The sequence below is a fragment of the Alosa alosa genome, chromosome 12 (assembly GCF_017589495.1).
Source record: "Alosa alosa isolate M-15738 ecotype Scorff River chromosome 12, AALO_Geno_1.1, whole genome shotgun sequence".
In the NCBI taxonomy this organism is placed as follows: Eukaryota; Metazoa; Chordata; class Actinopteri; order Clupeiformes; family Clupeidae; genus Alosa; species Alosa alosa.
The window spans coordinates 22,274,271-22,285,361 of record NC_063200.1 but is presented as its reverse complement, the minus strand read 5'-3'; the positions used below and the strand labels follow the sequence as shown (position 1 = coordinate 22,285,361).

Here is an 11,091-nt window from a genome sequence, read left to right as displayed (position 1 = left end):
AGGTCTCGCTCGAGCCGAATTTCTGAAGAACTAGCCATCACAGACTTTGAAGTAACAAAAAAAAGCCTTAAAAAAAAAAAAAGTTAATATCGGCTTCAGTTTAGCCCTAAATGCCATTTTAATGTCCGTATCAAACATTTTATGCCAAATTGCCTGTTCATGTACAGTAAGCTAGGCGACAGGTGGTTCTGAATTCAAGCTAGAGGGAGCTATATGTGTTATATTTGTCCGACTGGCTAAACGTGATAGAACATGCTGGACATAATACATATGGAATGCGTAAGTCCAGCATGCATCACGTTTAGTCAGATCTGCATGAAGTTTAATGAGCCTAATGACACTTCACTAAGCTAGTTCTTGCCTAGATTTGATGACGACGACGACGCATTGGTCAGAAAATCCAGCTCACCTTCCCCTCATCAGGCTTTGGTGGAAAAATTGGGTCATTGCTGCATTCACCTTCTACACGGTCTATTAGGGTGGGTCAGTGCTACTATGGGCCTATAAAATGGACAAGTCTTCCGGCGCAGCTGTCTGTATTAAAAGACCTTCATGTCCTAAATAGACTAGGCCTATGTAATCCCTTTAGATAAATAGCGATTTCATCACGCATGTCCACTTTCTGCCACATTGAGGTCAAGGCACCTACTCACACAAGAATATGACAATGTATGTGATAATATGAAAATAGTGTGTTTTCTCTCTTTTTAAAACACAATAATGAACAAATACAACTTGAACAACTTAAAAACGTATTTATTATTTTCTCATCCCATTTTAATTGGTTAAAAACACATCTTTATTTTACATGATACATGTTCCATCTTTATAATACTTCATGGACTCCATTTGTTGTGTCATGGCCAGAACTTCATGGAATCCTGTGCTAAGGCCGGACATGTGCTGGAAATAGGCCTCCTTCTCCACCTGCACAGACAGGTTATTCACACCAGCGTCTTTCAATATAGCCGTGACCTGATGGGAGAAAACACAAGAGTCAGTACATACATAAACACATACATACATTGAACTGTCGTTTTTATCCAAAGCGACTTACAAAAGTAAACAATCAAGGTACAGTGCAAAAAGGATATGTTAGTGCAGCAATTAGTACTACTTCCATAGAATCGAGACAGTTCTAGACACTAGAGCTTCTTCATGAACAAGATTGCCAAAGTATGAAATTATGCATATACTGAAGATAAGAAAGTGGGAAGGAAAGAGGAAAGGAAAAGGACCAAAATGCCATTTGTTGTCAACTACAATTCTATTATCCACAATAGAATATTTTGGGTCAGTTTACTGAGAACACAAATTCAAATATGCAAAATGTCCAAAACATTTCTACCTATTCTTCAAGACATTATGGGCCTACTCAGCTTTGAAGAATTCAGGAAAATGTATTTTGCCAGATGAACATATACTAGGTATAAAGCACTTGATCAGTGACTTAGCGGATTCTGAAAGGCCATCACACCTGTTGAATGATCCTCTGTTCCACCACATCTGACATCAGCTGAAGGTGGATTGTTCCCGCTATGACGTTGGCCGAATGTCTCCAGAAATGAGCGTCACGGAATGAGAGCACACCCTCTATTTTCTGAATCTGGAAAACACAAACAACATAAATGAAACGTGAAATCTTCATGAGCTGAGGCTCCGAACGTTAGAGGATCCATGCCATACATCTTTCAACCATTGTATAACATCCCCTGATATACTTCTGCTCTACATACCGTCCAGGAAAAAATAAGATGATTTAACAGCTGAGCTTTTATTCTGATATAAAATTTTACATGCTTAATTGGCTTCATTTTAATCAGCCAACATCTTTAGGCATCTTTCAGGTGTATTGGGAGGGAGCATAATAAATTAGAGCAATATATAGAATATTCTATGTATAGAAACTATATGCATTTCGCCCATGCTGTATGATCATTTCTTTACAGACAGGGAAGGGAACAGTAAAATTCAAAAAGCCTGGTAAATCCCTTCTTCACATCAACACATCTTGTTTCAAAACCAACAAGAACAAAATAGTTTCCTGATGCCCTTAAGTCATGCCGCTCTCAAACATCCAGATCCTAATGACACAAACACACAGAGATCTGGTGAATGCCCAACCTTTTCCAGCGCCATGTTTAGGTCCTTCTCGTGCTCGGGAGGTGTCCTCAACAAGAGAACTTCACAGGCGTCCTTCAGCAAGGGAATGACACTGAGGAAGATGAGTGTGGCGATGAAGAGCGAGCAGATGGGGTCGGCGATCAACCAGCCGAACTGCCGGATGAGCACGGTGGAGATGATTACCCCCACGCTGCCCAGTGTGTCGGCCAGCACGTGCAGGAAGACACCTGGTCAGGACAGAGACAGCACCTCAGTAAGTCTATCAGTAGTAAAGTGGAGAATGCATCAGTGGAGGGTCAGAAACCCAGGCACACGGGACATGTTGACCTACCTAAACTTCAGCTATCGTCAATGGACCATATGCACAGAAGGCTCTTAAGCCTTTATTTCTGGTGGAGTGTTAGCTGTGTTGTAACGGCATCTTCTGTTATATTCTGCTCCTTATATGTTCACTCCGACACTGAATATCTTCAGTGCCCAATAATAACAATTCACTAGTTCACATTCCGTAATTTGCAAACAGATATACATGTAATAGCATAATAGAAAAGCATGTTTGGCGAAGTCTCTGGCCAGGGTCCTGAAGTGATTTGCGGGATCGTGCAGGTGTCAACTGCGCAGGCAGGAGTCGTGCAGGATTCCGCAATACACCCCAAAAAATGCGTTAAAGATGAGGGACCCTATAACCAGGACCACGCGAACAAATTCGACGGGAGAGCGCGAGGTGCGCTAATTCCCTCAGATTAGAGAGACTTGATCTGATATAAGAGTGATAGGCGTCGGAGGACCACGGGCCGAGAGTTTTGAGCGCTTGATCGGACAGGCCGTTTTTTGCCGCGTTGGTGGTTGCACCATAAAATAATGAGTAACGGCCTGCTGGGATTCCAATTTGCGTTAGAACAGCATTGCGCTGCGTTTGAAACCAGAAGCGAGTAACGGAGCATACGCAGTCTGGAGGGGGGATCTTTCCATGCGATGGAAAAAGTAATTAGCCAAATTGTATTGGGCTGCAGGAGAGAGTAGATGTTGAAAATGACAGCCCAAACACACGGTTGTGAAGTTCAACATCTATGCACCCTAATGTTTAGTAGGCTAGTAAGGCCTACGCAATTAAAATAGGCTGCTGTAGCTAACTGCGGTAGCTATAACGGCAAGAGAAGTAATGAGCAGCAACACATTATTAGAGAGGATTCCGAGGAACAGAGCAGAGCTACACGCAGGTGCAGGTGCTCCCTTGGTCAGCTAGGGAAGGGCTTTAATATGCTGACACTCTGAACACAGAGGAAGGCAAAAAAACATTTAAAGGAGAAAAATTCCTCCCTTGCCCTCTTGGCAATAAACGACAGAGCAACAGCTCCTGTGTATCAGCTGCCTTACGGCCAACGCCGGCATTGAGTTAAAGCGATGCTCCCTTAAATAGATTTTGTGATCACCACATAGATTATATTGTATTACTATTTCATGTAGACATGGTCTCAGATGAGATGCCGATACGGTAGCCTATAGGGTGGTGGCACCAATCCAGGGAAAGAGGGGTGAGGGAGAACCAGGGACGCGGTCCCTGGCTGGGGAAAAACGCGGGCTCGAACGCAGTTCGCGCCGGCGGGAGATGATGGTCAAAGGGGGAAAAGTAGCGACGCGGTCGCTACGGGGAAAGGGGAAGGAGGTTGCGCAGCACCCTAGGTAGGCAAAGAGAAAAGTGGGGAGGGTTGATTAGCTGGAAAGAGAAAGAGGCCGCAGTAGGGGAAGTCAAGGTAGAGGGCTGCACGCGGGCTGCCATAACTTGCTGAGTTGAGTGAGCAGGGGGAAAAGCTGTTTAGGAATAGAGAAAGAGGCAGCAGTTTGCGGAGTTGAAAAACATGTTGCATGAACAGAGGGGAAGACACCGGAGGAACGGAGCTGATGATGAGCAGTTGATCGGCTTTAATAGGAGAGGAAAGATAAACTGATTGTTGGAGAAGGCGACGCAGGTCTGCTTTCCTTGCGAAACGAGGGCAATCGATCCTACATCCAACTCTGCTCTAATCAAAGATATGGTCCACGGAGTAGCTCTGCTTCTTGCAAGCGGAGTGACGCCGATGCTGCAACTTTGGCAGATAGAGGCAGACTGCGAATAAATAACCTGTCTGATTGAAGGAGGCGTGGCAAATTCTGTCATGCTCCTCCCGAACTTCCGTTTGTAAACGCCATTTTAACACACTCATAAATCGTCGTGCCCATCGTATCGTGCTGATTCCCTATGTGCAACAGTGTCCCGTGCATATGGTCCATTACTTCTTCATAAATATTTTGGATTTGTTTCTATTAAATGACTACAATGAATCTATTTATATACAACAAAAGTACTGAGTACTTAAACCCTCACAGAATAAGGAGATTCAAATGTAATTAGGGCAATACTAGTAAATCATTATCTATATCTCTGAAAAGCAGTCTGCTCAACATAATCTACCAATTCATTCATTCCTGAAAAAGAGCAAAACCACAGACCAAGATGGAGCTGTTACCTCTCATGTTGGCATTCATGCCCCCTCCACCAGACCCATGGGAATGCCCATGTCCGCCATGAGAGTGCCCATGTCCGCCATGGCTATGCCCATGACCTCCGTGGCCGTGCTCGCCGTGCCCATGATGAGAGTGCCCGTGGTCGTGGCCAGAGCAGCTGCTCTTGGCCGAGCCGTGGGAGTGGGCGTGACTGAAAGCACAGATGCCCACCAGGTTGACGAGAAGGCCGCCAACTGAGACAGGCTAGGAGAACAGAGAGACATCCAGGAGTCAGTTTCATCAGGTTACTATAGCTTAATATAGAGCAAAATACTAAATTGCAATGTGCAACTATGACCACTAGGAGGTGTCCTAGGAACTCTAGTCCTATGACCACTAGAACTGTTTTCATAGTCACTTACAGTGACATATTCCAACATGAGAGGAAATAAGGAGAAACTTATTCAGGGCTGAGGTTTGATATCCTGAGAGTCAATTCTGTTTATAATACTCTTTTCTGGGAGTAACACAATAAAGCAGAAAACGAGAGGTCAGGATATTTCATTAATCAGTGGGAGATTAATTCTATTACTCAAATAGTGTCAGTAAAATATGCCTAGGGATGCAGGGATATAGTGGACGCTGATGTGACTCGCTGTTTTAGAGTAGAGTGCAAATTCACCGTTAACATGTCTGTGTTGATGTTGGGGGGATCCAGAACTCTGGTTACGGACTCCACGAACACAAAGAAAGCGATGACCATGAGGAAGAGGCCGTTGATAAATCCCGAGAGAATCTCAACACGGCCATACCTGGACAAACATATACATGAACATATTTAAACAGGATGTAATTCAACAAACACAACGTCTACAAAAGAAAGACCCGTGTTAACATGATTTCAGAACTAAAACTAAAGAAGGCTGCTAAGTAAGCTGGATATCGGACCGTTAAGCATAGTGTTTTAGATTAATCTCTCATGATTCATATGATGTTTTTGTGACATTTCTCATTATATTCTAACTTATGTTGTACTTAATCATTTAATGCAGGCTTGAACGTTTACATGAATTGACCTTCATTTTAAAGACACTGCACTAACCACAACTTACAGCATACACGATTGCTACAAACCATGTAAAACCATGTTTTTCAAAAGTGTGAACAACAGGACGATTTTTGAGTGACATTGATGTTACTGACCCGTAGGAGAATATCCTGGTTGCTTTCCAGCGTGTCATCAGAGCAGCAAACAGTCCGAGAACCAGAGCGGAGCAGTCGAACAGCATGTGGAAACCATCTGAGATCAAGCCCAGGCTGTTGGTCCACACCCCATAAAACAGCTCCACAAAGGTGAAGGCCTGTGACAGAGATCACAACCACAGAACAGCACTAAACAAAAAGGCACAAACGCTTCTGCATTCACATAATGCAGATTCATACATGCAAATATGTGTCTCCGAAGTTGCACATCACAGCGATTGAAATAACATGCTAAATTGTGAAATTTCAATTGCGTGATTTCTTCAAGACATCAAAAAAACTTGTGACAACAACTACAAAAACAACTGTGTAAAGCCATACTGTGCAAAGTGGGACATAACATTTATCTCAGGTAATTGACTTTGTAATGTCAATCCATGTTTGTGCCTAAATGCCAAGGTCTCAAAGAAAAGATAGAATGCTCTGCAACATTAGATAGATAGATAGATAGATAGATAGATAGATAGATACCACTCACCAGGTTAAGACAGAGGAAGTAGAAGATCTGCCTGGAGTCATACTCCTCCAGGATCTGCTTGAGGGAGTCCTTGATGAACCTGGGCAAGGACTGGGACGTGTGCTGTAGGGCGTCGCCCATAAAGTTGTACAGCGGGGTACCCTCAGGAGAGTAGCCCACCAAGGTCCCCTTCTGGCCTTTCTTAGATGGGGATGACAGGATGCTGTCGGCTGAGAGGAGAGGAAAGGAGATGATGCATGTCAGCAAAGACGCTGTGCAGTTAGGAACTGGGGCTAAAGCTAAGCTAAGCAGACGCTTTTATCCAAAGTGACAGACTCGCAACGGCAGGTTAAAGAATCAAACCCACATCAACTAATTGTCAGGCAGTGATGTTACCACCTCTCAAAAAATAATTGTATGTTATTTAAATGTTATTTATATAAATTATCTTTAGATTATCTGGTGCAAAATATATTTGTGAGCATGTCAGATAGACCTTGTTAATTCTGCAATACAGGACACTTTCAAATTTGAAATGCCTGTGTTTTTCAAACAACAAGGGAGGGTTCATCATGCATGTGTGTAAATGGCACTCACACATGAGAAAGAAGGCTGCGCTGACCAGTACCCCCCCTGAGAGCACATGCTCGGTGCTGGACTGCTGCGCAGGCTTGCTAATGGCCCTCAGCTGGTCGGTCAGCGGATGCGTCCAGAAGTTGGCCAACAGCAGGCCGCTGAGGAAGAGGAAGATGGCACCGTAACGGGCGCAGCGGGGGGCTTCCATCTTGGCCACGCAGATGGACTCCACGTAGAAGTCCAGGATCATGACGGAGAAGATGATCATGGCAAACGGCAGAATGAGGGCTGACCACGACTCCACCTTGCTCTACATCACAGGGTCAGAGTCAGGAAAGCGCTCTCGTTTCAGGATTTTGGATTTCAAGACAAAACTATTCCACACAGTGCCAATGTGGTGGTTTTACACATCTGTAGCTGTTTTGCACATCACGCACATGCAAAAGTTTTCCATTTATTGTTACAACTTTGCAATCAAAGAAAACTAAAATCAAAAGCAGCAACTTAAAACTGAACCAAACCACAGTTGTGGCTTTGTTAGGATCAGTTCTTGGTCATTCACAGACCATTAATAAATAAAAAACAAAATGGCTAGGATGCCTCCCATAGTATAGTAGAATAATCCTCTACCTCTGTTGTGGCAGCCAGGACTATAACCCAGGGGAGGAGAACCATGGTGGAGACCAAGCTGGAGAGGGCATAGAGCCGCTTCGCTCCGCCGAGCTCCACTGACAGCTTCCGGGAGGCGGTGTTGAACCCCACCTTCAGGCACAGCGCCACCACCAGTAGTACAACCCCACCCTGGAGATGCAGAGGAAGAGTGATGAGGCAACTCAGAGTCAATGCAGTTCAAAGTAAGTCAATAATGGCTTGTGCCCACCAATTGTGTTGTTTTTGCACTATTTTCTATTAACCTGACTCTCGCCAGATGAATTTCGTTACGCTTAGCTACGCCTAGCTTCACTCACATCCATCTGGGACCTCTTCCATTGAGAGTGATTTCTGCACCCGATTTTATGGTACAGCCAATCAGGACGCAGGGCGGGAGTTTCATAGATGTGACATCGTGTAGAAGCGACTGTGAGACTGTTATCAGCGTCACGGGTTGGCTTCGATGTGAGTGGTTGAAGTAGCACGTCAATAGATGATGGACAAGTGGCTTATTCAATCATATGTAAGCATTTTTTGATTAGGCCCAGCCTTCTGAAGCAACACTCCAATGGATTGGTCCCAGATGGATGAGTAGAGCTAGGCGGAACGAAATTCATCTGGCGAGAGTCAGGTTAATTTTCTATACAAATCCTATTAAGTTCAGCACTCACAGCACTACGTGCCCTTGGCGGCAAAAAGCCCTTAGTGCTGACCCCTCCCCCCCGAAGCGCTCAGAGCACTGAAAGTTGAAATTTGTTCCAAGTTTAAAAACAGCGCTGGGCTCGTCAATGTCACTTCTCTCTCGAGGACCAATCAAAACTTCGTAACCTAGCAACAATAAACACTTGACTGAAGCTGAAAATGAGGTTGAGGGCGCCGTCAGTGCAAAGAATACGATTAGTGGACACAGGCACTAAGACAATATGACAGACAGACGACAAGACACACAGACAGTAAATAACACAGAGACAATGAGCCAGACAACTTTATCTACCCCCTAAGGTGAAGGCAGGTTACACACCTTGTGGTCCGCCACTCCTAAAAAGGATATACCCGTGTAGAGTGCATGCGTCAGAGCACTGTCGTGATGCCCCTCAGCTGAAATTCAATTAAGGCCAATATAGGAGCAGGCCAGGGACAGTGTGACACGAGAAAGTGAGTTAGACGAAACCCTGATTGTTCTGTGCAACCATACAGTTCTCAGAAGAACTCTCACAGATGCTCACAGATTGACCACAGAACATTTTACAGTTTTCTGTGTAATACTGGATGTTTCAATCATCTCCATTCACCACCAGTATCTACATTGCATAGTTAATAGTGGCAAAATGCTGGCAACAGAACAAACTCAACAAAATGCAAAGCCATTTTCAACTTGTGTTTTAAAGGATACGGTGTTCAGCCATCTTGGCCATAAGATCATCATTATCGAAGAGCAGGAGACAGATCACAGCAATGATAAAGAAAGCAGCACCACGTGTCTGAAGAAAAGATCATTAAACCAACAGAATATTAGTTTTACGGAGCTGTGTCAAATCAGTTGTAGTGCAAGACATCAAGTCAAGTCAAAAGCAGAAGCTACAAGGCTTAACAAACCAAACACATTTAAGAAGAAGACTTTTGTGTACGTTCATTTATTTATTTTACCTTAGAAGGTCCTCCTCCTGAACTTGTGAAAAGCACACTAAGCAGTGTAATAACCACCACATCGCTGTGCTCAAAGAGTAGTAGTGTTCTGTTGAGAAAGCAAAGAGTATATTTATGTCTAAGCCCAGATACATAGTAAATCTTTCTTAGGAAATTGTAAAAAAAAATGATGTGCCTTTACCTTAATGGTCCACAAAGTGTTAGTCCAAAAAAGCCCAACAGAGATATGATGCAACTGATCACTGAATGCTTGAATATCCTGATCCACTGTCAAGTACAGATACATTATGCCATTATTACAAGGTCCTAATAAAGATCCTATAAAGTGCTGATCCATGAAGAAAGTAAGCGGTCACCTGTCTTTTGGTGATCATTTTCCCCGAGGAGAATGGTTTCTGAAAGAAAACCAAGAGCATTGCACATCTGTGGAGAAGAGTGTAAAATGGTTACATAGAGAGTCATATACTTACATAGATAAAATCATCTTAAACTCGCGGCTGTGATAACAAAGGCTACTGTCAACAATACTCACCCCAACTTAAGTATGAAGAGAAATTGAACTATGTGTACCACTTTCAGTAAATCATAAGACTCAAATATTCCAAGGGCCTTCAACAATTTCGTCAGCCAAAGCAGTACTATGTACCTTGTAAGACTGAAAAGAAATGTGAATCCATATTAGCATCCTTTGGAGACAGTGCAATTTTACAATACACTTAATAACGGTATCATAAAAATGTTTCAGAATCCACAAGGGCCGATTAGCACGCTAACGTTAGGTAGGCTAGGCTTCTCACCTGGCATTTGGTACTTCGACTCGCCCAAGTTTCCCACTGGAAAGAACATTACTGCTGTATTTGTCATCCATTTTGTCGTAGTTATATTTACAATTTGGACTACTAGCTTACATTTGCATACTAGTAACCTGGCAGGCTATCTGATCGCGCATTGATGAGCACTGTTCATCACTGAGATGGCTAGCTAGCTAGCAGCTGGTCTCACAACCGTCTTACTGCTGGAGTCGTGCGCTATTGCATGGTCCATAGAACGGACCTAGCTCAAGTTTCGCGCATATTTACCTCTGATTTATTAAACTAGAACCATTGTTATGTCAAATGTTTAACAGTGACACATCACAACCTGACTGTTAAGCGTCGGCAGCTTGTAATGCTATGTGTTGTTGTCGCTGCTAAGACTTCCGCATGGAAATGGAGCCGGATAGCTTCCTGTACTCCATCGTTGATACATATACGATGTGCACCGGCGAAGTGAATGTCTGGCTTCTCATTTTGCTATACAGATCAGGCCCTTTACGTGGAGGGCCACGTATCCCATGTAAAATCCTTGACGTAAACAGGAATATGACATAGGCCAAATAACATGATACAATATTGTCTTAAAACCTTTTTAACTCTCAGATTATGTAACATGACGTAAATGTGTAATAATGTGGATAGGTCCATTAAAATATTCACCATGGACACTATCATAGGCATAAGTAGGCCTATTCTCTATACTCTGTAATTCATTGACAATGCAAGATAAACAGGTTGAAATAACAAGTCCACTTTGAAGCCATCACTCGTCCACAGTGATGTCCAGTGTCACACTTCCTTTCTATAGTCAGAACAAAAATGCTTATCTGCAATATTGAAACAGGAGGCTACTGTATATGAAGATCACACATCCTGCCTCAGCAGAGTGGAAAGAATGACGTTACAGAGATAGCTAATAGTGTGGCTTGACCTCAGCATCCTCTGCATCACACACATACATCTTCATAATGTGCTCAGGCAGAACAGGTTGGCGGGGTTAGCACACCATTTATGCTGTCAATGGAGCATGATGCAATCTATGTGCTGTACGATGTGTTCTAGGAGGCGGATATT

At 43.5% G+C, this 11,091-nt stretch overlaps 1 protein-coding gene across 1 annotated transcript; it reads right to left on the bottom strand.

The window, feature by feature from the left end:
• Nucleotides 1-740: 740 nt before the first annotated feature.
• Nucleotides 741-10,401, bottom strand: slc30a5 (solute carrier family 30 member 5). The gene is made up of 16 exons (XM_048259753.1): nt 10,000-10,401; nt 9,735-9,857; nt 9,559-9,625; nt 9,384-9,469; nt 9,203-9,290; nt 8,949-9,036; nt 8,577-8,653; nt 7,535-7,705; nt 6,926-7,214; nt 6,350-6,558; nt 5,812-5,969; nt 5,291-5,420; nt 4,632-4,872; nt 2,125-2,351; nt 1,478-1,606; nt 741-975 (listed from the first exon to the last, which is right to left on the bottom strand). The coding sequence occupies exons 1-16, from the start codon at nt 10,068-10,070 to the stop codon at nt 805-807; spliced, it is 2,325 nt and encodes a 774-aa protein (XP_048115710.1). The 5' UTR covers nt 10,071-10,401; the 3' UTR covers nt 741-804.
• Between the last annotated feature and the right edge of the window lie 690 nt (nt 10,402-11,091).